At 34.7% G+C, this 23,317-nt stretch overlaps 2 protein-coding genes across 2 annotated transcripts in view; one reads left to right on the forward strand and one right to left on the reverse strand.

The window, feature by feature from the left end:
* The window catches only part of LOC126965203 (transcription termination factor 2), a 48,866-nt gene that overhangs the window by 13,597 nt on the left and 11,952 nt on the right, over positions 1–23,317 (forward strand). Inside the window, exons 8-17 of the mRNA XM_050808643.1 lie at positions 2,103–2,204; positions 3,145–3,345; positions 4,004–4,120; positions 5,504–5,703; positions 8,194–8,403; positions 9,046–9,237; positions 15,118–15,253; positions 15,974–16,164; positions 19,579–19,762; positions 21,693–21,856. Of these exons, the coding sequence (XP_050664600.1) occupies positions 2,103–2,204; positions 3,145–3,345; positions 4,004–4,120; positions 5,504–5,703; positions 8,194–8,403; positions 9,046–9,237; positions 15,118–15,253; positions 15,974–16,164; positions 19,579–19,762; positions 21,693–21,856 (1,697 nt within the window). The remainder of the gene's footprint in view (positions 1–2,102; positions 2,205–3,144; positions 3,346–4,003; positions 4,121–5,503; positions 5,704–8,193; positions 8,404–9,045; positions 9,238–15,117; positions 15,254–15,973; positions 16,165–19,578; positions 19,763–21,692; positions 21,857–23,317) is intronic.
* Positions 10,188–13,368, reverse strand: LOC126965204 (zinc finger BED domain-containing protein 4-like). The gene is made up of 2 exons (XM_050808644.1): positions 12,564–13,368; positions 10,188–11,997 (listed from the first exon to the last, which is right to left on the reverse strand). Exons 1-2 carry the CDS (start codon positions 12,781–12,783, stop codon positions 10,292–10,294), a joined length of 1,926 nt encoding a protein of 641 aa, XP_050664601.1. The 5' UTR covers positions 12,784–13,368; the 3' UTR covers positions 10,188–10,291.

Below are 23,317 nucleotides of genomic sequence, written 5' to 3' on the forward strand. Positions count from 1 at the left end.
GAAACAATATCAAATAAAGCAATTTCTTTTAATTTTAGACACAAGGTTTCACAGCAACAATCACTTCTTACAACCTACACTATCAATATGGCAATAAAACAAAAATGTATTTTTCTTCCAAAATGACCGGGTTCGATTCCCGAGTCGTGTATGATTTTTTTTGAAAATCTATGAATGCAGTTATTGTTTTCCCTAAAATCGATATCGTAGTTCCTTAGAAGATATTCTTCTATCTCTTATATATTCTGAAATCCCCATACTGACTGGTTTGGGTGGGCCACCTTGTATATGAAATTTTATAATTATCTTCGATTAGTTACACGTCATGATGTTGCTTACTTACAAAACAGAGTTTTACTGAAGTACTACTAGCTATTTAAAAGGTTTCAATTGGATATTGACAGACACATAAAGCTGTTATGATACAGCCTGTTTATCGATGTAAAGCTTTCTGATGAATAATGAATATATTCTTTGACAAAACTTAAGATTTATCAATCTACATAAAAATAGATACATATTTAACAAATGTAGTTAATCTACCTACTATAGTTACCTACAATTAAGTTTATTTTGTACCTCCTGAGAAAGTTGGAAAGATATAAAAAATAGAAATATTATTTAATTAAATTAATTCATTTTGAACTATTCTTTCAATTTGATTTCTGAACGATGGGGGACACATCAAAGGAAAAACAAAACTGTTGTTTTTATTTAATTCCGAGCTGACCTCTGGACTTCCTCAAATAATTCAAGACAAAAATTAGCCAAATTTGTCTAGCCGTTCTCGAATTAAGCGAGACTAACGAACAGCAATTCATTTCTATGTGTAGATTTTCTCTAGTAATAGCGGTGTTAATTCAATTAATTTGTGATAATATGCGTATACTTTCGTTGGGTGCACAGTACTGCCACCACTTTTATTTCCACAGCACTCCACTTTTAGTTACTGCAGTGTGTAGTGTACCGGATTGAAAATTGTGAAATCAAAGAATAAAATATATGGACATAAACATTTAGTCACAGATTAAATAAATTAAAAGTGTGAATAAGCCTTCAGCCATGTTAACTGAAAAACCAACCAAAGTGAAATTTATTTGTTACTAGCTAACCCGACAGACGTTGTTCTGTATTTTATAATAAATAAAATAATGTTTTTATATGAATTGGTCAATAATATATCATAACATCAAAAATTACTTCGTAAAATATGCACCCCGCTGTCGGAATGAAATTGTTTCACAGCAGAACTGTCAAACCGTGCGTCAATAAATTCTTTCATAGAAATTATGTATGGACACATCAAAGGAAAAACAAATTTGTTGTTTTTATTTAATTTAGCAGCATTTTCCTATTTATTCAAACCTTTTAAACCTTCACTGGACTTCCACAAATAATTTAAGACCAAAATTAGCCAAATCGGTCAAGCCGTTCTCGAGTTTTAGCGAGACTAACGAACAGCAATTAATTTTTATATATATAGATATTAAGCTCCTCTTTAATTTCTCACATTTAATCTCTAACATCACAAGGACCTCTATTGCACCTAGGAGAGTTTCCGGCGCCTAAAATTTGCATTATGTGTGTACTTTTTGGTGATATATTTTTGGGAAACAAAATAGTTGCCTTTTGCATCTAAAGCCTGGGATTTTTGGCAAATGATGCCGTTTAACTTCAAGTGGATCTTCTGCTCGTTTCTCCCATCACAAACTACTCTTTAGAACATTGCTTTTTACAAATGCAATTGAGCAATGAAGAGATAGTTATACAAAGTGTGAAAAGTAGAATCTACAGAGCACTGGTATACAGGTGTCCCAAAGTTATGGGACATGAAGGGAAAGTACCTTACCTCGTCTGGGAATCGAACTGACTTAAATGTAAAAAGAAAACACCCCTACTCTTATTATGCCAATCGAAAGAATGGCCAAAAACTAATGACGAGGCAAGTAATTTTTAGAAAATCTTTGAATGCAGAAGTACTAACTTTTAAAAATAACATAAAGTCTTCTTTCAGTAAAATAGCCTATCTTCGATATTTAAGGTACTTTCGCTTCATGTCCCATAACTTTGGGACAACCTGTATAAAACATGTTTACTTACAGATGAGCCTGTGATCATGGTTGGTGACAAGGATGAGGGACTTACCTGGGACGACATACAAAAGGCCAGTAACGAAGTACAACCGCGAATGTTTGGCAAACAGGGTAAGTTAATAAATGTTTAGCCAGGTGGATAGTATCTATTAAAAAGCCTTAAAAATAAATTATGTTCGCTTCAGGCAATAATAATAATCCGGCGGAATTGTCGTGAACCATCGCCGGTGGAACTCTATTTTTTATATTTATATTGTTTTTTATAAATATGTTATATATATAAATGTAGAAAATAAGATGAAATTGTAATAAAGAGTATAATAATAATAATAATGAAAGGCCTTTTTGCTGTACTAATTTTACATACTAGGAAATAAAATAATGTAAAAAATTGCCTGTAAATAATATCGGCAAACGGTCTTTACTGTGATAGAGCTTATCTTCCGAGGCAAAGGCCTCCTGCAAAGATTTTCATTGTGTTCTATCTTTTGCTGTACGAGTCCATAGTTGCCCCGCTATTTTCTTGATGTCGTCTTCCCATCTCATAGGCTGTCTAACTCTATTTCTTTCTCTGTCGCTTCGGGCAATATCCTGCATCAATTATTTTTGAATGAGTAAAACTTGTTGTATTGCTGTTTGATGGTGCGCGAATATAGGATTATTAATTATATAGGAGGGCATTGCATCTTTGAAGTGCTTGAATGACGGGCGCAGCAAGATATAGTTGCTTAACTCTTGCTTAGCTACTATGCTCCACTGTCTTATTAACAATGAAGACTACAATAATGTTTGTCTATAATATTTGTATATTATTAACTAGCCGTTCCGGGCCGCTTCGCTGGGCTGGGAATTATAAAAGTAAATAATTTAAAATTTATTCATCTTCTTACAAATACAATAAAAAATATATAGACCATTTAGGATAAATTTCGCATCGAATGGTGTTAGTTTCATGTTGATACGATCAGTGGTTTAGGCGTGATTGATCATCAAACGAAGACCATTTTCATTCTATGCATATAGATGATCTCATACAATATTATACTTCCAGCAATGACCACGCACCTGGCTGAAAGGAACCTCATCCTGGAGCGTCTCCGCGAGCTGTACCAGTCGTTGGAGTCGTGTCCTCCGGAGCACAAGATAGCGAAACCCCCGCGATCCTTGCAGACCAAGCTGATGCAGCACCAGCAACACGCGCTCGCCTGGCTCCATTGGCGGGAGACGCAGAATCCGTGTGGAGGCATTCTTGGTAACAGATCTCGAAGAACTATATTATTTCATAAAATGGTGTTTAACGATACCAGTGGGAGGCTCCTTTGCACAGGAAGCCGGCTAGATTATGGGTACCACAACGGCGCCTATTTCTGCCGTGAAGCAGTAATATGTAAACATTACTGTGTTTCGGTCTGAAGATCGCCGTAGCTAGTGAAATTACTGGGCAAATGAGACTTAACATCTTATGTCTCAAAGTGACGAGCGCAACTGTAGTGCCGCTCAGAATTTTTCGGTTTTTCCGGAGCGGCACTGCATTGTGATGAGCAGGGCGTATCATTTACCATCTGAAGCAGCTGAACGTCCTGCTTTAGATGTGTCTGCGTCTCGTTCCGTATTTTCATAAAAAAAAACCATCGAGAAGCTTCGGTGGCACATTTGGCACAACTTTTTTTATAAGGTCGAATAACAACGATTTTGTCATTCCTCTGGAGTTACAAGAGGGTTTCGGTCTGTGTTATTCATTGTTTCATTCATAAAAACCTCTTTTATTGGTGTTCTATAGTCATTTAATATTAAAATATATAAAGAGAGAATTGCTAAGATATAAATTTGATTGATTGATAAATGGAGTTAGTATTGAGCTGATCAATCTCTGAATGACCCATTAGTTTAACATTTTAATATTGTTTCAGCTGATGATATGGGTCTCGGCAAGACCATCACTATGATATCTCTAATAGCAAGTGATAAGGAACAAGATAAGGATGATGGTGATGATAAAGGTGATGGAGATAAGAAGAGAAATAGATGTGAGTAGTACTTTGTATTCCCTTGTTTGTTCCCCTTTAACAATTTATATCTATACTAATATTATAAAGCTGCAGTGTTTGTTTGTTTGTTTGTTTGAACGCGCTAATCTCTGGTACTACTGGTCCGATTTGAATGATTCTTTCAGTGTTGGGTAGTCCATTTATCGAGGAAGGCTATAGGCTATGTTTTTTTTTTCAAAATTAGGGATCCGTAATAAAATTGTTATTTTGTAACACTATTGACAAAAACTATTGACAATAGAACAAAATGATGTACAGGCTATAATATAGGCAATATTTTAATACTTATAAAACTATCGCGTGAATTATACTTTATATGGCAAAACAACGTTTGCCGGGTCAGCTAGTTTATAAATATTTTGTAACATAACGCTTACAAAATGTCTTAAGATCATTAAAATTCTTAATAAATTTACAAATATTTTTTTTTTATATCATTGAAATTTTGAAAACTTTTATTTAATATTTTTGAATAAATGTCTCGAATATAAACAATATTTTGGCTTTACTCTGATGAATTAACTCAAAAGCTACTGGGCCAAGTTGACAAATCAATAGAAACTATATAGCATACATGCCTTAATGCCCCATTGACATCATACCAGCTATGTAATCCAACAAGTTAGTCTGACTGGATGTGGGCGATATCCACAATATTCCAGTCATTCCAACTCCAAGTTAGATCGGTAACAAGAAAGTTTAGAAATTGTTCTAAAACTGTTTAATTATAACTGTTGGAAGAAGTAACTGATGTAGTGGAAGAAGAACAAAAAAAAGCGGTTATTCTTTACATCCTCTACTGTAAAACCTTCTATCTGTATGTAATTTTTTGCAAGGCGAATTGATGCATGTTTTGTGTTTATAAAATTTCAAAGTGATATCCCATAAATTTGTTATATACGTTATACGTTATCAACATATAATCAAGCACTGGATTGGCTGTTAACACTATTCCAGTTGCACTCATTCGAGGGCGAGCCTTATTGAAGAATATACTGTCACTCCAGTCAACTGTACTGGAATGGTACATTCCTGGACTGGAATTATTTGAACCGGGCATAAATAATAAATGTTAGATCATTTTGTGTGACGTCATAACATGGGAAGTGGCTGCTCCTATGTTAAGTAAAAACCACTTCTTATATGCATCTTCAATAACACAGGTGATGTGTTGCCAGCCTTATAGGTTACCTGTAATATTATATATTATTATGACTTCAAATACCAGTAACACTGGTAAAATGTATAAGGCTCATCAGACATTATTTCGACCTACCTGCATTTTGTTGAATAAATAAATCATTAATTCATTCGTTCATTTCTTATACAAATTGCTGAGTTTGGCTGTTACTTTGGCTACAGTGGTTCGGGGCGGCACTCTAGTGGTGTGCCCGGCGTCCCTGATGCAGCAGTGGGCGGGGGAAGTCAACAAACACTGTGTGTCTCACTCGCTCTCGGTGATCCTCCACCACGGCGCGCAGAGAGCGACGCAGCCGCACCGACTGGCCAACTCCGACATGATACTCACTACGTACAACATTCTGCAGCGGGAGACTGAGAAGGTAACCTACCTATTGTGTAAAAAAACGTGTGTGATAACTTAAAGTAATCTAAGTTGAAATTATTAATATAGAAATTGTTTAACTTGAGAAAGGCTAAGGTTATTTCTTAAATTTTAGGTACCTATATTAATATGATAATGTAATGTAGTTAGTTAGCTTCTTGAATATGTAAATTAGAATTTTGTGTATGTACATTATAAGTATCATTATTTAATCCCATCTAAGTAACATTTGGCTGATGGTAGTGATGATGATGCTGATTAGGGAGCAACAAAATGTATACATTATATGTATTCTAATAATCATGCAAAAAACGACGTTGACACTTAATTATTGAATATTTATCGAATATGGCTGTATGGGCTTTAACTCTTTGCCTGGCCTAATAATGGATATCAATATATTTAATTAATATTTATTATTTTCATTACAAATAGGTACTTTTAAATTGTAATTAATTTGCTCGCATTTTTCTATGTACTATTTAATTGTGGAAACTTTTATTGGTCAGTGATTTATATTTTAAGTTTTATTTTTTAAGTGTATTAAGTTGTACTGTTTGTTTCCCGAATAAAATAAAATAAATAAAATAAAATAAAAAATGGATGAAGAAACCAAAAACTTAAAAATTAACAAATGTCGCAAACTTCAGATAACTTTTATTTATTACAAACGTAGTAATAAATAAAATAGTAGTAAAAAAAAGAGATTTTATATTAAGGAAAATAATGAAATATGGAGAAAAAATATTACTTTATTTATTTATTTATTTATTAAGGACAATCAACGGGTTACAATTAATCATTATTAAACTAAAGAAAATCAGGTAGTTACATATTAATTGTTAAATTGTAGACCCACTTAGAGATTGCCACAGCTTGCAAAAGAGATGCTAGTTAGAAGCAGAAGAAACGAAAATGAAGAGGGTCAAGATATTATAAGATCCAACAAGCTGTAACAGTCAACTAGCTGGTTCTAGAACAATGAACAAATAACACACAATTAGAGCTAAGATAAAAATAAAATCAACAAAAACCTAATTATAAAATTTTCTAAATCTAGTACAATGAACAAATAACACACAATTAGAGCTAACATAAAAATAAAATAAAAAAAAACCTTGTAATAAAATTTTCAGAAACCCAAATACGAATAAAATGAAATAATACGAAATACTCAAAAGATACTAAATTATTTCGTCACTATATTATTGTGAATGAAAGTGGTCCGTTATCTTTTTACTATTACTGATCAATTTGGAACAATTATTTTAAAGTCATTATTTTTTTCTGTTTTTTTTTTTCAAAATTCTTTCAATGTTTTTCTGAAGGAAGTACCTACAGCGGTACGTAACGAAGCGGTTTACCCTCCCATAAGAACATATTACTTAGAAAATTTAAGGCTATTGCTATAGATTTTTTATTTTTCGAGATTTGATTTTGAACAAAAGAACATATTTTTTATATAAATATGTAGATTAAATAGTCGACATCGCTGTATTATAATTATTATATAGAAATATCAACTCCAAAAATAATACTGGAAAGTATTTAAAAAAAACAGCCAACCAAATCGGACAATTTTTCAGATTTAAACACGGGTCAACAGGAGAAATTTGTAAATAAAATGGTGTTGAAAGTTTAAACAGAAACTTATAAGAGTTTCTGTGTAACTTTGCATTTGATAAGATATACCGTTAATTTGAATGTTGATTGTAGAATAAAATAAATTTGAATTAAAAATAGTGTAAGAAAAAAGGATTTTATTGTAAAAAAAAAGCGCGGGGTGCGTGGTATCAATAGTTATAAATATTTTATGAACAGATATACAGAAGTATATGTAACAGTAGAAGGGTTATTTTGATAATATCCTGAAAAGCGTCTCTTTTTTTTTTTACAATAAAATCATTTTTTCTTACACTATTTTTAATTCAAATTTATTAAGATTAATTTTCAATTTTTTTGTGGGATTTCTATAAAACCGTATTTTTACTATTATTTATTTTTCATATTTTTTTTGTTATATTGAATTGTCATCGGTCCTTAATAAGTAAGCCAAATTTTAAGTTAGTCCGACGTTTTGAAGGGGGTCAAAATCATGTTCAAAGATTGTTTTTTTTAATGAAAATAAGGGACGAGACGAGCAGGACGTTCAGCTCATGGCAACTGATACGCCCTGCCCATTACAATGCAGTGCCGCTCAGGATTCTTGAAACCCCAAAAATTCTGAGCGACACTACAACTGCGCTCATCACCTTGAGACAAGATGTTAAGTCTCATTTGCCCAGTAATTTTACTAGCTACGGCGCCCTTCAGACCGAAACACTGTAATGCTTACACATTACTGCTTCACAGCAGAAATAGGCGCCGTTGTGGTACCCATAATCTAGCCGGAATCCTGTGAAAAGGAGCCTCCCACTGGTGATTTCAGTTACATACTAACATACGTATGAAGCTAATAAAAGCGTATTAACGAAGGTCGGTGTAACAGGGCGGAGTTCTAACCCGCATACATTGGCGTCGCATAATCCTCGACGAGGCGCACGCCGTACGGAACCACAAGTCGGCAACCTCGAGCGCTGTTTCGGCCCTCAACGGCAAGAGGCGATGGGCGCTCACGGGCACTCCTCTGCACAATAAGGATCTGGATCTGTTTGCCTTACTCAAGTTTCTCAAGTGCACGCCCTTTGATGAACTAACAGTGAGTCAATCATATTTAACTATTAAGTGATCGCCCAGGGGTAGAATATTATGAAGATTGGGGCTCTAATGTGTTCGTAGTGTTTTTTTTGACAAAAAGTCTATTATTAACAGAGGTTATCGTTGCTTCTTGAATTTTCTAATTTTCACCCTATGCTCTCTAGTTTGACATTGATAGTAAGAATTTTTATTTAAACAATCAAAAATAAACAAGTTCGGCAATTGCGGATCAGCTACGGTTTTTCTAGGTATCCCTAGGTAAGTGGCGGTTGATAATCGACTCCATAATTTAAATGTAATAATTAAATTACCTATAATATTTCCTTTTCTTTCTGTGGTAGTTATATTAGGTGTAGGTCCTGTAGGTATCGAAATCGGAAGTACACGCAGCGGCCACTATGTAGGTACAGTTTTAGGTAAAAAAGACAACCCTAATGTCTTCCGAAGAGACTAGTGTCATGCGATAGAAAGAGAGGCAACTACTAGGTTAACAGCGCTGTGCTATCTGAATTACACCTTTTTGGATGGCCGTAAGAGTTCATTTTTCTTTAATTGATTTTGCAGAGTGAGCCTTCTGTACTTGTACATATTATATACAGTAAACAGCTACTAAATATGTTCTAAGCTTATGTGATCACGATAGATGTGGAAGAAATGGATCGACAACAAGAGCAAGGGCGGCCAAGAGCGGCTGAGCACGATCATGCGGTGCGTGATGCTGAGGCGCACCAAGCAGCAGCTGCAAGAGAAGGGTCAGCTGGACTGTCTGCCAGAGAGGAGCACGCACCAGTGTGCGGTGACCCTCGCCAAGGAGGAGATGAACGTCTACCAGAAGGTCAGGATATACACAAGACAAATTAGAGTTTTTAGGACATCATTTATTAATGTCTTAATGTATTAAATAAGAATTAGGTAATTTTACTCGAGAGAGATTTCAAACAGTTGACACACAGTGACTCTGTAATGCTGCCACTTGTTTTCATAACATCAAAATTTCTGAAATGTTTACATGTTTACTTTGATTTAAATGGTCAATGGCTTTTGACAAATACATTAAATCATTACTTTTAATGTTGACAGAACAAAATCAGTCGGGAGGACTAAACTTTTCTACCACTTGAACTAAATTTTTCTACTGTTCTATATTTGTTAATATCATTGTAGATTCTTACACGCACATGATTTTCTACCTTCAATAGTTTTTTTAGGTTAAGCACGGACTAGTAAAAAAGGAAGGACTCCGAGCCGTGACATTAGCAAGTGAAGCACCTAGTGCTAGTGTGCGGTTACGGGGTAAACCAGTTACACAATTTTTTCTCCCTTAGATAATCATATATCCACAAATACTTTTATATTATTGTTTTTACACTTTTTCACAACGCACGACGGCATTTTTAAAATATTTTATTGCGACGCAAACTGATCTGTTACAGACGATGACAAATCTCATAATGGCGATCGATCGGCTTGTATTAGTGTAAGTGTATGTGTGGGGCTATGTATTTACACGTTTACCGGCTTGTTTTGGAGCCTCATTGTTATTTATTTAAGGTACAAAAACGATTACAAAGTAAAAAATGTGAAATATAAAAATAAAATTAAAGATCACTATAAAATTGTAATTCTAACCAGGGATGTTGCAGATGCCGATATTTTCACATCCGCGGATACGGATGCGGATGCGGAGTTTAGCAGGCTCACATCCGCGGATGCAGATGCGGATGCGGATGTATAAGATATTATGTAAATAAAGTCTATCCATGAAGAATTAAAACAATGACAACGTAATTATTAACATTTTTATTGTAATCAAACATAATTAAGTACTTATTTTTATGTTAAAAATATAAGTCATGTATAATGTAACTGAACACCTTCTGTTTTTTATATCAGTAGTTGAATTTAAAAATAGGAGCATTATACTTGATGAAGAGTAGTATTGCCGCCTTTTCTGGTTCTAGTCTGTTACGCAGAGGTTCGTAAATTAATCCCGCGCTACTAAATAGTTGTTCGCTAGGAACACTGCCCGGTGGAGCAGATAAAAATCTTCGTACTATCGGCGATAATACCTTGAATTCCCCTCGATGTACACTCCACCAGTTTAAAGGATTTTCACTCACATTTATTCTTTTTTTAGTACGGTAAGCAAGTAACTCTTTTTTTAATACAGCTTCAACGCTACTATTTTCTGGCTCATCTTGACTTTCGTCTTCACTCGACGAATCTAACATCATAGCCAGGTCGTTTTTTAAGCATGGCTTTTTGTTGAAACCTGAAGTCCCTGGTCCTAGTTGTTCTGTTTCATTTTCCATGCAATCAGTTATTTTAGCCCTTTTGGCATTGGTATTAACTGATTCAAAATTGTCATTCTCAATATTTATCATTTTTAAAATGTCATCTTTAATCTTTTCTTCAGTCACCGGTGTGAAAAATTTGTGCTTATAGCGAGGATCTAAGTAGGTAGCGATGGTATATAAATTGTTTTCTCCCAAGCTAGAAAACTTTGTAGAAAGTTCGTTTTTCAAAGTCGTTACAGCCTGACGAATCGGATCAAACTCTTGCGATCTTGTTAAATATAAATAGTCATCAACTTTTTTTTCAAGCATTTGTATTATCGGTATCACAGATGAAATAAGAGCAGAAGAGCTGCTCAGTTCCCGTGTTGCTTCCTCAAAAGGTCCCAGTAATTGAATGAAACTTTCAATCATTTTCCATTCTTCTGGTAGAATAGGGTCAATTTCATTATCATTCATGTAAAGGCTCAGAGCATCCTTTATCTTTGAAAAACGCTCGAACATGTAGAATGTACTGTTCCATCGTGTTACACAATCTTGAAACACTTTCAGGTGCGGTTGATTCAGTCTGTCCTGAATTGATTGCAGTTGTTTCTGGGCAATGGTAGAGTGATTGAAATGGGTCGTAATTCTCTTACATTTTTGTTTTAGTATTTTTATGTTTTCTTGAGAACCTAAACAACTACGGATAGCCAGTTGTATCTTGTGAACAGTACAGTCTATATCATTTAATGCTGCTAATCGCGCGGCTCGTTTCATATTAGACCCTTCATCTCTGATTAGGCAATGCAGTTGTTGTTTTTTAATGTTCCATTCAGAAAGCATGTTACTGAATTTTTCAGCAACTATGTCACCAGTGTGACGGCCGTCAAATGTCTCACATTTCAATATTATCGATGATCTATCAAAGTTTTCTGCAATTCCATGGCAAGTCAGGCTAAGCAAAGAAGCGTTTGAGCTAGGATCCGACCAAATGTCAGACGTAAACGACATGTTATCAAAATTTTCGATTAATCCTTTAACTTTTTGAGCCACTTTGCTATATAATTCCTTGCATACAAAATCTGTAAAAAAATTGCGTCCCCTAAAGTTATATCTTGGTGCTAATTCTTGCATCAGTCTACGAAAACCTAGCCCTTCAACAAAATTAAACGGCAAATTTTGAAGTGCAATCATTTCTCCAATGAGTTTATCAATTTTTTTAGAATTCAAGTTATTGACGTCCCACTTCTTTTCTTTTAGAACCATTTCCTCTAATGAAAGTTGTTTCTTTGATTCTTGCAGAGGAGTGGTAACTTTATCTGAAAAATACACAAATAAATAAAAATTTTCGTTGTAAAAAACTATTTACTTAAAAGTAATTAAAAAGTGAGGACATTTTAAAACACCAGAAAACCTTTCTATCAAATGTCCAACTTATATTGCAAAAAATAAAAATAAAAGGAGTTTATTCCTTATAAATATTTATAAGAAGGAAGGATCCCTAATGTTTTCTGGCATTAACATTAAATATAGCGTGAAGCTAAACTACACTAAAAAGAAAAGGTACACTTTTTGATAGTGATAAAATTTTTGCAATCAGCCGAATAGTTTTTGAGTTAAGTAATTCACTATTCATATTTTAATATCATATTAAAAATATACATTTATGTACAGGTTGTTTTATTTTGAAACAATAAAAAAGTAGATAAATGAATTACATATATTAGTCTTTTTACAACTGACGTTTTATATGACAGCAAATAACTATAATATTGAGTGGAAACTTAGCCAATAAACCACAACTAAAACTATTCTTTTATTAAACTAACCAAACAATGCCTCAAGTAAATATTAATTAATTAAAACTATTAATTATGAAACTTACTTGCGTCAGATTTCATCTGTTGTAATTTTTTTTCTTTACTAATGTTCTCAAATGTAGAAAATTCTTCTGAGTGCATCGACTTAAGATGGTTTTTTAAAGACGACGTGGTGCGGCCCTTGCGAGAGTAGCTTTTTTTGCATATTTTACAATCAGCTTTATCCTGGTCTTCTTTATTTGGTTCAAAATAATCCCATACATTACTTTTGGTCGGTGGTGACATTGTTGACTAAATAGTTAGATAGATAAACTATCAATAACGGGAATCACACTGGAAAAATAACGAATTTCGTCATAAAACGATATTTTTTCCTACAATAAAACGTATTACCGGCGTAATATAATAGAAGTTACCCTGTGATCTTATGGATATTAGTCTTAAATAATATAAAGTTTTCTTGTAAACTCTTCTTATTTACACACTGTATCACAATAACATTAAAAATACCTATTTATCTTTATGATACGATAAGTAGTTCACTTTCACTTCACAACGCAAACAAACACGTATTTATTCACTTCCACTTGCAAGGAAAGGAACAAACAAATGATGCACTAGCGAAAACAAACAAACGTGTCGAATCTTGTCACTAATTTCTTCGCTCCCATTGGTTATTGTCACGTGCGACCGGCACGCGTCAATCACCGGCCCCGCCCAATTTCTTTCTTGTCGCTACTTGTATAATATTCGCATCCGCATGAACATTCGCATTGATTAATGCGGATGCGGAAGCAGATGCAGATGTCCAAAACAATGCGGATGTTCCGCATTTGCGGATGCAGATGCGAATGTTCGCAACATCCCTGATTCTAACTATTGTACACAGCTTTATATTATTTACAATCACATTGAAAATATGTAAGTACAACTAATATTTGAGTTCTATGTTACAGTGCTTCTTAATTGTTATTTTAAAATTATATAAACTTTGACAAAATATGTCGATTTCACAATAATTTTTATTACTACTTAACTCGTCATATAATTGGCACATACGACGAAGTGGATTATATGCCACATTGTTGTAACAGTGCGGTATTGCAAAAATTGTAGGCATACAAGTGGCTTGCTTATGTAAGGTGACACGGAGTCCTTATTTTTTTACTCGTCCGTGAGGTTAAGGTCTATATTATTAGAAATTATCAGCGGAATATCTACCATAATTGAAAGATATTTTAATTTTCCCTTATTTCAAAAGTCATGCTCACGAAGCGGTACTTTTTGGCAGATATATCTAACCACCGTCTTTCATAGTTTTTTACCGTATCGAGTCGAACACAACTTTGGTTTCATAACACAACATATAACTAATGCAGTACACTATTGTTGCAACTGCAGGATAGGCTTGAAAACATATAAATTTAAATTGAAAATAGTGTAAAAAAATATATCTTATTGTAAAAAAAGCGTGGGGTGCTTTTTAAGATATTATTAAAATAATAGTTCTTCTATACCCCACGCTTCTTAAATATATTTTTTTAAACTATTTTCAATTTAAATTTATTAAATTTTATTTTCTTTTTTTTAGTTGAATTTTATATAAAGCGTGCTTTTTAGTTTTTTTAAACTATTATTAATTTTTAATTTTTTAGTTAAATTTTGTATAAAAGCGTATTTTTAAAACTATTAAGTACTTTAACATCAATTCCTGCCTTATCGACTATAGATAAAAAATATATAAATTGACAAATATCTTAGTTTGCAAATTGAATAATGGAATAATCTTATCAAATTAGTGTATTGTCATCGGTACTCGATAAATCTACTAAGTTTGAATGAAATCTGGCCGTTTAAAGTGGGTCAAAATCGCGTCTAAAGGAGTCAGTTACAAACATACAAGTGAAGCTAATATAAAGCGTATAAAAAGATATCGGTTAGTCAACGTTTAAGTACTTATATATATATCAAATCAAAATCACTTTATTTGTGTAGGTCAAGGAAATGACACTTATGAATGTCAAAAGATTTCTTTTCTTTGGTTAAATATTTACCGTCACTTCGGAAAAAATTGAGCTTTAATAGGAAGAAGTCGCAAGAAACTCATTGCCACTCTTTTAAATCAACATCTTCTGCTTCATCTTTTTACAAATCATACAATATTTGTAAAGTGATGCAACAAAAATACTCAATGCGTAACAAGAGTTATTGAGTACAGTAGATTCATCAACCCACATGTACCGTAAATAAATAAAGATATTTTGCGAGTATTTTATTAGCGTTTATAAAGAATAAGTAACTTTAATTTTAAAAACAGGAAACAGAGTTTCTGTTAACAGGATCATCCTGCCTCCACGAGTAGCGCCCGATCACGAGCATGACACATGGGCCAGCCTCCTTCGACCATATTTTAGTGAAGCACGTCGCAGCCACAAGCAGTGAATATAGAGCACTTTATATTCTAGGTTCTATTCTACCTCTTTCTAACACAATTTTACGTTTTTTGATATTTCAAGTTCATTATAAAGGTTTCTTTGAATAAAATGGTCTTAACTCCATTTAAAACTGGTTTGTTGTGCGTTTATTAAGTTGATCTACAAGTGAAATATTAACTGACAGGTGCTTGTGTTCTCGAAGACACTATTCGCGCAGTTCCTTCACCAGCGCGCTGAGAAACAGGCGGACAACTTCGTGAGTAACACCACTCGCGACACCGCCTACTACAAGATGCACAAGAAAATGATCGCCCTTCAAGGTATTGTTGGTTCAATTATTAGGGTGTTGTCACACGTACCACAACCGCAACACGTGGTCGGTCGCATATTTTGTATTGAAAATGAATAGTATAATGTACACGTAACACATTTTGCCGTAATTATCGACCGCGTGGGTCGACGCAACGCAACGACAGTGCGCGACGCACACGTCTGCGCTCTCCCCCATTTCATTCATTCAGCGTTGTACTGAGGCGCTGTTTCTTGCACGAATTCCATGACCATCTTTTATCAGCTGTATCCTTACTCTTCCTACAGGCTTTGTTTATTTTGATATTAGATAGCTCCTATTTAATTATGGCCCTTTGTGTTTTCACAAGATATAACAAAATATCTCATTATTAACATATCTTTATGATTATTAGGTTATTTTGACGTTCACATTTTTGTCGTATTTCTCATTATTCCAGTAAGACCATTTCATACTAAATATACCGTTGTAACATTTCGAGGTGGGCCTATTCGTCGAACAAAAAAAAATGTCTCCTTTAATTTGCCCTAAAATTCATGGTACCAACCGTCCGAGTTGTAAGACCATCTCAGTTGGTAAGAGTGCTCGGACGGAACACTAGAGGCGCGGGTGTTCGAGTCTCGCATCTTCCATGAATTTTGGTACGATTTTTTTTTAAATATAGAACACGGCACCATTTAGTCTTTATAGTTTATTGTATGCACCGGTAGATAAACATATATTTGTGTAGGTGCTAAGCCGGTCAAATCGCACGAGATCCTGGTGCTACTCCTGCGACTGCGACAAGTGTGTTGCCACTGCGGCCTGATAGGAGCCATGTTGGACGAGGACTCGGCCGACCTGGATGAAGATCCTGCTGGAAAGGATCTGCTGGCTGAGCTCAACAAGCTATCCCTGGAGGAAGGCCGAAGCAAGAGGATGGTAATAAAATATATTTAATTGCCATTGGCTACGTATTTTATTATATTTTATTAATTATAATTAAATACATTGTTCTTCATGCCTAATATAAATTTACAGTCTCAGTCTCAAAAACAGAAACAAAGAGGCACCTTTAAATTAAATTCCTCTGGATGGCTCACTAGGAAACCCTGTGCAGAGCCAACCAGTGAATACCGTCTGCTATGTAGTTTTATTTAATGATAATAATTAATGAAATAGAACTAAGACTGACACTTAAACAATATTTATCTAACTTTAAGGCATACCTTTCGTATAATAAGAACTGTATAAAATTAAATAATAATAGATAAAGCAAATAGTTATATTGTTAAGGCAAAGTTATAAATAAATATTCATAATTAAATATATAAAGTTATATTAATTTTGAGTTAGTAATTATCTCGGTTTTATCATAGCTGAGTTGTAAAAGCCACTCTCGTACTGTAGATCTTACTTTGTAAGAAGAGAGGTCCGCAATTTTTTATTTTATTATTTACTTGGTTATATATTGAAGGTCCTAGATAGCTAGCATGATTTCGGCTTTTTGTGCTGGTTGATTATTAAGTTAGGTTAATTATAAATACATATAAACATCTATGACTCGGAAACAAACATCTATATTCATCATATAAATGCTTGCACCTACCGGGATTTCGAACCCGGGACCTCTAGGTTAGTAGGTAGGATCGCTAACCACTCGGCTATACAGGTCGTATTATATATAACTTAATACACTATATTATGTATATGCTCTGCATGTCAATTGAGTTCCTGACAACTGCATGCCAGCAATCAATTTTGAATGTGGAATCATCTGGTAGCAGTGTTCTAGAACCGATACAACTTAGGGATCTTCAAGCTTAGAACATACTTATGAACATAGCCACATTACCAGTGGGAGGCTCTCTTGCACAGGGTGCTGGCTAGATTATGGGTACCACAACGGCGCCTATTTCTGCCGTGAAGCAGTAATATGTAAACATTACTGTGTTTCGGTCTGAAGGGCGCCGTAGCTAGTAAAATTACTGGTCTTAAACTTAACATCTTATGTCTCAAGATGACGAGCGCAATTGTAGTGCCGCTCAGACTTTTAGGGTTTTTCCAAAATCCTGAGTGGCAATGCAATTTCTATTTTCGGTATTTATTATCAGTATTTTTTTCCAAAATAGTCCAAAAAAGTATTCTCATTTAATCTTTCATCAATTCCATTTCATTTTGTTTTTCTGTATGTTTAATCTATTTTTAAAAGTTATTAACAAAACGGTTCACTTTCCGCTAATCTTAAAAGGAGCAACTTTTTTTGGATAGCTCACTTTGACACTTAAGCTATCCGTTTTAGATTGAAATATTACCTCATGATACAAATGAATGAAAGAACTAAAACAGTTTGCGATTCAATTTCCAACTTGATTTGACGGCAACCTAAATTGGATAGCTCTTATGACGTCGTGGTATGAAATAGCAAAGCAGTTCAGTTTGGGTCATTAATTGAATCGCAATAACAGAAAATGGTAGACCCATGACTGTTCTGGTAATGAATAAATAAATAATTTTACAACAGAACGGACAACCTCGCGTCAAAATATTATCACATAGAAATTCAATCTGCACTCCAGTGTAGAAATTTTCATTTAAAATCGTTTGAGTAGTTTCGGTGTTTATATAATCTAATTATATTAAAAAAAAAGCCCGCTGAGTTTCTTGCGCCCATTCTTCCTAGCGGAGGCAGTCTCTTTTGAATGAGTGGTAGTTTTTGACGTTCAATAAGTGATTTTGAATCTTATTTTGAATAAAAATATTTGAATTTGAATATATAAAATTGTCGTGTCCTGGTGTTTGTTACCAAACTCCTCCAAAACTACTAAACCGATTTGTATGAAATTTATGTGTGCATATTGATTGCACCTCTAAATACATATATGTTTTTTGACATTTTTTTTTATTTCTATTTCATTATAATTCAGCATTGAAAAATACATACAACTTAAAATTTTCACATCTCTACGATTATTCTATTTTTGTATCACGATTTTTATAAAATTCTGTTCCATCCACAGATCCGCAATAGGGTTGCAAGATGGCAATCGAATACAATAATTATTGTAGTACAATAAATTTTATGTACGATATATTCTATAGGTCGTCATATATTTCGTAAACCCCAAGACATTTTAATTATAAAAAAATCTATTTTTTTTTACTTTATATGGCAATACAACGTTTGCTGGGTCAGCTAGTATATATATAATAAAATCATAGTAGAATACTCGTCACAATCATTGTCATTCTTTATACTCTGCATGCTTGCAGTTCGTTTAGTAAATAAATATGTTTATAGTTATTCATGCAACTGTTGTGTAATAAGGGGTATTAAAACACGAATGTGAAAATAGTATCACATGAGTGTTTTAATACCTAATTATCAACAGTTGCATACAAGACTTTATCTACACCGAGAATATGAATCCTTTAAAAGATTCTGAAACAGTTAGCTTACTGCTAACATTAAAACAGCAAGTCCTAGTAGTAACTTAATATCATTCATTACTGATTTTATACAAATAAACTAAGTGTTAATGAAATACTTCATTATTTATCTTAGTGGTTAATTTACATTTTGTATTGTGTAATTATTAAAATTCACTTGAATATTATGTTCTTTTGCAGCGTTTAAAATATCCGGCGGTGTGCTGTCAAAATTTCAATCGCTCATTTTTTCAAGAAAAATGGCGGGGTTTCGAATAACCTACTTTTTTTTACGACGCGCCACGTTCCGGTAGTGTGGAACGCGCGTAAACGGAAATGTTCTTTTTTTAAATTCATACGGATACCACGCATCGAGCAATAAGAATGTGGCTGTTTGTTGATACTCTTTGCGCATGAAGGGATCGAAAAAAAAAACCAAGGAGTGTTGTTATGAAATTCAGTACAACATTACAACACTCGTTTGGATGATGTAATGGTTATTACGACATTGGGTGTTTTAATGTTGGTAATAAGCTAACTGTTTCAGAATCTTTAATAGAGGATTTAAAGCATGGGTGTAAATAAATTAAATTACTTAATCATAAGTGACTTCATCGGACTATTGCCTGATGAAATGAGTAATTATTATTTATTTATTTTTAGACAACAATAGATCCATATGGAATGGGTGGTAGTTTTTGACTTACAATAAATGATATCATGCCCTATTTTTAATAAAAATATTTGAATTTAAATATATAAATGTTAGTGAAACAGTCTGAACGTATGTTGGTAAACACATAATAAAATAATATACTATCATCATCATCAGCCAAAAGCCGTCCACTTTTGGCTGATGATGATGACGTACGTAATATATTAAATTACATATAAATGTTAGTAATAATTGTAGTATTTTTTCTATAGAGTCGCATCAGCATTGATTCACAAGATGATGAAGTTGAGGAGCCCCCTGTAGAGGGCACCACTGTGGCCGAAGCAATCCGCTCCGTGCTGTCTCCTAAGAACCCTGTCTTCAACTTGGAGAGGCGCTCCTCCAAGATAACAGCCGTCATGGACTGTCTTAACAAAAACGTCTTTTCAAACAAAGGTTAGCTAATTTTTACGACGAGGTGTGTTTGATGATTGCATGGGGCTCACTTTATGTCAGTCACTCCTATCACTTGTAATTTATTTTATTTTCGAATTATCCAAATGTTTTGAATATTCTTGTGTGTTAATTCCTCTAATACTCGTCACGTATTTCGCCTCTTCACGAGGCATCCTCAGGAGATGTTGACTCGCCAAACTCTGGCACGGAACTGAATTGAGTGAGCCGAAAACCGTTCTTTTATACTCTCGTCGCATGGGTTGGCGCGCTGTGATTAGTCGACTGTTGTGACGTATTACCCCCGAAAGAGATACGTAACAATGGTGGAGAAACCAAATTTGTTTGTTCCAACTAAAACCAAACCGTCACAGCACACAACAATATAAACATGTTATTTTTGTGTTTTATTATTTCTAATTTGTTGAGTTGTTTGAAGACGAATATTGGCGGAATTAACATTCAAGAAAACTCAAAATATTAGGATAATTATGGATTTCCGCAAAATAACGCCTACTTCAATAAATTTTCTTATTTTCGAATAGTTAAGTCTAGGCAGAATCATTAATTGCATAGATTGAAGAAATATTGGAGCGTTATACATTTGTTTGCCCCAAAACTATAGGTGACTACTACAGACATATAAAGTGTGCAAAAGAGGTCAGAAACAATCTGCGTAAGTATGAGAATAGGTATTGAAGGGATACTTTCGACAACTACTATGTTCCTTTTTTTGCGTGAAAACGCCTTGAGTTCAAGCCCTTATAAGAGCAGAACTGTGTTGGTTTCTTCACATTTACATAAATATAAATTCGCAAAATCGATCCCCGACTGCACTAGCCTTTGTGGCACGGACGCTTCATTGGACAAGCGTGATATATATAAATCAATGACGTGAAAATGATGCTTTGAGATATATCGCCAAACGAAAAAAGTAAAACTTGCGCACTTTGGATAATCTATACGTCTACAACCGATAAGAACAGGCCAGGTTTTTAATACTTTAGTGTGCTTGACAAGCTACGTCGTACACTCGCGATTTGTACGACACTTTGTGTTAGTGTGCGTGCATTGCTCAAAATGGAGGGTAGTCCTAAATTCATTAATTTATTTCGAGGTTTCACAGCTGTCATAGTCTTATCTAGACGTACAAATGTTCTAAAGTGGCGTTAAATTAAGGTTATATTTGAACTGATATAATGAATGAGTGCACTCGGTTGTTGCTGTGAGTGAACATGGCGATCCATGGGGTGGTCAAGGCAGCGGTCGCCTTAGGCCGGTCCTACATTGGAAGCAGAATTTCTCCCGACCAGACGGTCTGGGCGGGTCTGGTCGGGACTGAACAAAACATTGACACGCCGTGTGCTAGGAGGGGGAGTCTTTTTCGTATAGTCTAGACTCCAGTTTTCCTGTTGGCTCTATACAAGTCCTGAAGTTGCTCCATTTCCGTAGGTCTGCTTTTATGTGAGACAGTATGTAATCAAAAGTTTTGATGGTCATTCTATGACACTTTTTAAATTTATCGCGGTGTCAACAACAGGTGGTGTCAACAAACCTGTTTGGTTGTTGTCAGACCAGTTCAGACTTGTTCCCCCTCCCCGGAGCGAGCACTGGCTCTAGAGTAGGAGGGGACACGGCGCGTTTTTTTTTTATTATTATGGAATAGGAGGACAAACGAGCGTACGGGTCACCTGGTGTTAAGTGATCACCGCCGCCCACAGTCTCTTGCAACACCAGAGGAATCACAAGAGCGTTGCCGGCCTTTAAGGCGTCAATGTTTGTTTTGTTCGGACGGTCTAGGCGGGTCTGGTCGGGAGAAATTCCACTTCCAATGTAGGACCGGCCTAATGCGGTTAACATTGCTGATCGGGCGAATAGCTAATCGACATAAATTATTATTATTTTATCAATTATTTGTTCGATGCTCGAACAGGGGAGAAGGCGGTTGTGGTGTCGCAGTGGACATCGGTGTTGCGGCTGGTGGAGCGAGAGTTGGCCCACGCGGGGGTGCCCACTGTCACGCTCAACGGCTCCGTGGCGGTGCCAGCGAGGCCGCCGCTCATACAGCGGCTGAACGACGAGAGCAGTGACGTCAGGGTGAGGACGAACAAACAACGGACTTACCCCCTTCTTCATAATGGTCCGCTAACTTTAAACAGCCGCTAAGGAGTGTTTTTTCTCATTCTGACTTAGGTCAATAGAAGAAGACAGAGTGCGAATTAGCAATGGTTTAAGTTAGCAGACTATTATGAATAAGGGGGTAAATATTTAGTCAACATAATGTGTTTTTTTTTTAAACTATTTGACCCAACAACCGTTGTATTGCCATATAAGGTAATAAATAAAAAAAAATGGGGTATAAAAAATATTTATAGATTTAACTGATTCTTAGACCTTAACCAAATATATCGTACTTCAATTATTGTATTCGATTGCCATCTTGCAACCCTATAGCTGTTTTGTGGATGGAACAGAATAATATAAAAATCGCTATACAAAAATAGTTGTAGATCGTAGAAGGGCGAAAATTTGAAGTTGTATGTATTTTTCAATGCTCAATCATAATAAAATAAAAATAAAAAAAATTGTCCAAAGATTAAAAAAAAGTTAAGGGTGAACAACCCTTATCACTTAGGGGTATGAAAAATAGATAGTAGCTGATTCTCAATCCTACTGAATATACATATAAAATTTTCGGAGGAGTAAGGTAACTAACATTGTGACATGAGAATTTTATATAAGAAAATAAGGAATGAGACGACCAAGTCGTTGCTGCTGCGTAGCTGATGGTAATTGATACGCCCTGCCCATTACAATCCAGTGACGACCCATATAGCCGAATGGTTAGTGACATTGACTACTAAGCTAGAGGTCCCGGGTTCGAATCCCGGTAGGTTCAATCATTCATATGATGAATATGGATGTTGGTTTGAATATGATATGTATGTATTTTAGTATGTTTAAGGATATTGTATGAAATAAATCGTTATCTTGTACACATAGTACAGGTTATGTCTAGTTTGTTGCAAGATAATGTGTGTAAAAAGTTTGTCAACATTATTATTCTTGAAAAACCCAAAAATTCTCAGCAGCACCACAATTGCGCTCGTCACCTTGAGACAAGCAGTAAAAAATGGTTATTTCAATATTACAAACTTACACTCCAGTTTTATTTATATGTATAGATGTTGAATGTACCAAAGTAGGATAACAAACCCAGAAGTAGTATATAAGTGCAAATCAATTGTTAATGATAAGTTGAGTTATTGTTGGTAAATCTAAAAAAAAAATAGGCTCCTTTGCACAGGATGCCGGCTAGATTATGGGTACCACAACGGCGCCTATTTGTGCCGTATTTTTTTTAATGAAAATACGGAAAAAAAAATTGTAAGCATTACTGTGTTTCTGTCCAAAGGGCTCCGTAGCTAGTGAAATTACTGGGCAAATGAGACTTAACATCTTATGTCTCAAGGTGACGGGTACAGTTGTAGTGCCGCTCAAAATTTTTGGGGGTTTTCAAGAATCCTGAGCGGCACTGCATTGTCTGCATCAGCTGAA

Source organism: Leptidea sinapis, chromosome 6 (genome assembly GCF_905404315.1).
Source record: "Leptidea sinapis chromosome 6, ilLepSina1.1, whole genome shotgun sequence".
Lineage (NCBI taxonomy): Eukaryota > Metazoa > Arthropoda > Insecta > Lepidoptera > Pieridae > Leptidea > Leptidea sinapis.

Bases quoted from the DNA above. Each gene is read 5' to 3' on its own strand.
- LOC126965204 (XM_050808644.1), bottom strand. From the start codon at position 12,783: ATGTCACCACCGACCAAAAGTAATGTATGGGATTATTTTGAACCAAAT. The intron at 11,998-12,563 runs GTAAGTTTCATA...TGTATTTTTCAG, and splicing joins ACAGATGAAATCTGACGCAA to ATAAAGTTACCACTCCTCTG.